A 4,926-nucleotide genomic window follows, 5' to 3' on the forward strand; every position below is an offset into this window, starting at 1 on the left:
AATAATGGGACAACCATGACTCCTACGTGACTTTACCCCTTGTAGAGATGGCTAGAGCTAATGATGTAGTACTCCTTGGGATGCTTAGACACATGACACATATCCTCCAACCCCTTGAAGTGAAAGTATGTAATAAAAAACGTTTATTCCTTTATGACAAGAAATAAATTTTAGTAACCAGCCGGATGATTATTTCATACAATATAACAGATTATTGTCTTACTGTGTACAGGTTTTCTTACTTTGAGAAATGTCTGGTCCTGTTATTTATGGCGAAATCGGTCACTTTTTAAAGGTAAGCTTTATGGCTTAGTGGTTTTATTTACGCATTTGTCCAACAAGCTGTGAAAGATTTCTCCATATAACATTGGAAACAAACATCATTTTGATATTTATTTTCTCATAAATGCAAATAATCTGGTTTCCACTGAGTATCTGTTCCTTTTACAAGTTTCTGCAGAAGGTAATCTTGCAAAAAATTACTAAGTGACTGAGCACAATTGCACATCACGGTTGTATTGCAAATGCATGTAAAATATCACACATTCTGATATTTACTGAATAAAAAACAAAACCATACAAACGCCTTGTGGATACTTTGGTAAAATAAAGACGTTTTTGCATTAAATGCATACACTTTACCAAAACAGGTGAATGGTCCCTTGAAGTCCAGGTTCAGCACCCTCGCTACTGACCTTGGTTTTGCCAACCCAGATTTGACGATAGGAAAGGCAGACTTTCCAGTGGTACTGCGCCACACATTAGAGAAGTCCGAACCTGCCTCGGTAAAGGAGGCGTTTGTTGCTACTGGGATTGTCCCGTACAATCCCGAAGCGATTGACAAGTCCCAGTGGATACCTGCCACCTTTACCAAGAAAAAGGAACATAGTATGTATCAAACTTATATAGCAACAAACTTAAAGGTGTCTTTGTGTCAAAAAATTATTTTCATTGCAAAAAAGTTCTTACCTGCAAAGTGGCGATTACATTTAAAGGGAAGTAACTACTGTTGTATAGATCACCCTTTGAACAGTATTCATAGATCCTATAGATTGTATGTAGAAATGATATTATTTATATACCAGTTGTTTTGTGCCTTATTTAAAACAAAAAAGTACTCAAAATTTCAGAAACTTCACTTGCTACAAGGGAACAAAGCTGTGTACAAAAAATACACAGTGACTGTGTTACTAGCTTGAATTCAGGATTTCCACTTTGGAAAAGAAAAATGTTGGTCCTCTCATACATTTGTTCAATTTAAGGTGTTTGGCCCCTTAAAGGGTCACATGGTTAAGGTCCTCTTCAGGTGAATGACTAAGGCCAAATTGGGCCTCTTGTTAATTATGTCTCCCCCAGGAGACATATTGTTTTTGCCCTGTCCGTCCGTCCGTCTGTCCATCCGTCTGTCCGTCCGTACGTACGTCACACTTCATTTCCGAGCAATAACTGGAGAACTATTTGACCTAGAACCTTCAAACTTCATAGGGTTGAAGGGCTGCTGTAGGAGACGACCCCTATTGTTTTTGGGGTCACTCCGTCAAAGGTCAAGGTCACAGGGGCCTGAACATTGAAAACCATTTCCGATCAATAACTAGAGAACCACTTGACCCAGAATGTTGAAACTTCCTAGGATGATTGGTCATGAAGAGTAGATGACCCCTATTGTATTTGGGGTCACTCCGTCAAAGGTCAAGGTCACAGGGGCCTGAACATTGAAAACCATTTCCGATCAATAACTAGAGAACCACTTGACCCAGAATGTTGAAACTTCCTAGGATGATTGGTCATGAAGAGTAGATGATCCCTATTGATTTTGGGGTCACTCCGTCAAAGGTCAAGGTCACAGGGGCCTGAACATTGAAAACCATTTCCGATCAATAACTAGAGAACCACTTGACCCAGAATGTTGAAACTTCATAGGATGATTGGTCATGAAGAGTAGATGACCCCTATTGATTTTGGGGTCACTCCATCAAAGGTCAAGGTCACAGGTGCCTGAACATAGAAAATCATTTCCGATCAATAACTAGAGAACCACTTGACCCAGAACGTTGAAACTTCATAGGATGATTGTACATGCAAAGTAGATGACCCCTATCAATTTTGGGGTCACTCCATTAAAGGTCAAGGTCACAGGGGCCTGAACATTGAAAACCATTTCCGGTCAGTAACTTGAGAACCACTTGACCCAGAATGTTGAAACTTCATAGGATGATTGCTCATGCAGAGTAGATGACCCCTAACGATTTTAGGGTCACTCTGTGAAAGGTCAAGGTCACAGGGGCCTGAACATTGAAAACCATTTCCGGTCAGTAACTTGAGAACCACTTGACCTTGAATGATGAAACTTCATAGGATGATTGGTCATGCAGAGTAGATGACCCCTAGCGATTTTAGGGTGACTCTGTTAAAGGCCAAGGCCACAGGGGCCTGAACATGGAAAACCATTTCCAGTCAATAACTTGAGAACCTCTCGACCCAGAATGTTGAAACTTCATAGGATGATTGTTCATGCAGAGTAAATGACCCCTATTGTTTTTGGGGTCACTCCGTTAAAGGTCAAGGTCACAGAGGCCTGAACATTGATAACCAGTTCCGATCAATAACTTGAGAACCACTTGACCCAGAATGTTGAAACTTCATAGGATGATTGAACATGCAGAGTAGATGACCCCTATTGATTTTGAGGTCAGTCTATTTAAGGTCAAGGTCACAGTGGCCTGTTCATGTAAAATCATTTTTTGGAAATAACTTGAGAACCACTTGACCTACAATGTTGAAACTTAATAGGATGATTGGACATGCAGAGTAGATGACCCCTACTTATTTTGAGGTCACTTGATCAAAGGTCAAGGTCACAGGGGCCTGAACAGTGACTTGAGAACCACTAGGCCAAGAGTGTTGAAATTTAGCGGGATGACTGGACATGCCAAGTAGATGATCCCTATTGCAGCCAACCATCAGTGTCTCTTTGACTTTCACTCCTGACCCCTATTAACTTCTTGCCTATAGGACTTTGCATTGGGGGAGACATGCGTTTTTTTACAAAAGCATTTTCTAGTCTTGCTGCTGCATTTTCTTGGGTAAACCAAACCAAACTTTTATCATAGTGTAAGACTAGTAGAGCAAATACAAGGTCTTACAATTTTGTTATCCTGAGATAACATCACCCTTGGCGCCACCAAATAAATGTCATATGGCTGCTGATTTATTAAGCATAGATTTGAAGTACATGTATTGTGTGATCTTCAAAAATACTAGTATTTGAAGCATGCTTGGTCTATATTAAATACAATTTTATTTATCTGTAATTTTAAACATGTTGATAATAGAAGTAGATAATGTATTTGAATGAGACGTGTCATAAACTCTGAAATTTCTTTTCACTAAGTGTCCTATAAATTAGAACCCAATTTCCAAATTCCCATACATTAAAAAATAAAATTAAAAAATAAAACATTTCTTCCATGTGTATTCGTAATATGAAATAGACACATATAATGTTTACCAATGTGTTTATTATTCCTCTTCAACATCCCGTGCCATAGAACATATAACCAGTGTCTGTCTGTGCTCCGTTTGTAGGTCCAATTAATTTGTACGTATGGACATTGACCTGTTAGTATCTTCATTTCCATAGTATCTTCATTTCCATTTACATAATAGTTTTGTTCAATTCAGCCATTTACTAATATGTAGTTAAACATTTCAGGAGGGCCAAGTCAAAATCCCAACGCATGAAGGAGTATAGAGTAAGAAAGAAAGAAAAATTGGGTGAAAAATGGCTAAAACGAGAACGGTTAAGAGTGAAGACCTATTATATTCCGACAGAGCAGCTGAGTGATGAGGAGAAATTTAAGAGGTGCGAGAAAAACAAAAAGTGTGCTCATACTTTTTATAATAAACAAAAAAAATACACACAAAAATGATGGTAGCGCCAGACTAATAAATGATTTGGCACAATCACTTAAGTATAGCTGAACACAAAATTAGTTGCAGCTGTGACAGTGATGACAATGGAGTATGACACGACACTTACAGTGAAAATGTCATTCCCAGCACATGAAGGAAAGAAAGGAAAATTTCATGAGCATTGAAAATTACATAGATTAGACAGATTTGTCATCCTTGCAATACTGGAATAATTCTATCTTTGATTTGGTTAGCAGACTTCAAGGCTTATATGGTTGTACAGCTACATTGTATTGTTCTGAAAGTGGACATGGAATAAGTGTGTGTAATGGTGTTGGCGGTACTACCACAAGAAACCCAGACATGGCTGTGAAACATCACAAGGCAGTCATACAAGACACAAATGACTTCCACTCATGAGCCATAACTTTACAGTGTGAAATAAAATATCACATGATCACTCCAGATCAATATAAGTATTACAGTGTGTAGTTACTAGTTCTGTTCAATGTTCCAGACAGTAATGTTTCTATAGACGTTCAATTTTAATATGCTTTATACCATGTTAACAGTTAATTATTTTTTAGACATTGTTTAACGATAAATGTCATATAACATTGTATCAGACAAGGTAAAAATGTAGGGATAATACACGTTTTTTTGTGTATTAACGTCTGCAGAAGCCCGGGGGATTGTTTGTGACCGAGACCGAATGTGATGACTTGACAATTCCTGTACATTTTTAGCTCGACTATTCAAAGAATAGTAGAGCTATTGGACTCACCCATGCGTCCGCGTCCGCGTCCCGATTTGGTTAAGGTTTTGTATGTAAGCTGATATCTCAGTAACCACTTGTGGGAATGGATTGAAACTTCACACACTTATTCACTGTGATAAACCGACCTACATTGCAAAGGTTCCATAACTCTATTTTGCTTTTTTACAAAATTATGCCCCTTTTCGACTTGGAAATTGTTGGTTAAGGTTTTGTATGTAAGCTGGTATCTCAGTAAC

At 38.3% G+C, this 4,926-nt stretch overlaps 1 protein-coding gene across 1 annotated transcript; it reads left to right on the forward strand.

Annotated features, from left to right (window-relative positions):
* Positions 1-13: 13 nt before the first annotated feature.
* Positions 14-4,584, forward strand: LOC128552860 (uncharacterized). The gene is made up of 3 exons (XM_053533931.1): positions 14-125; positions 651-888; positions 3,713-4,584. The coding sequence occupies exons 1-3, from the start codon at positions 48-50 to the stop codon at positions 3,739-3,741; spliced, it is 345 nt and encodes a 114-aa protein (XP_053389906.1). The 5' UTR covers positions 14-47; the 3' UTR covers positions 3,742-4,584.
* Positions 4,585-4,926: the final 342 nt, after the last annotated feature.

The sequence above is a fragment of the Mercenaria mercenaria genome, unplaced genomic scaffold (assembly GCF_021730395.1).
Source record: "Mercenaria mercenaria strain notata unplaced genomic scaffold, MADL_Memer_1 contig_3233, whole genome shotgun sequence".
In the NCBI taxonomy this organism is placed as follows: domain Eukaryota; kingdom Metazoa; phylum Mollusca; class Bivalvia; order Venerida; family Veneridae; genus Mercenaria; species Mercenaria mercenaria.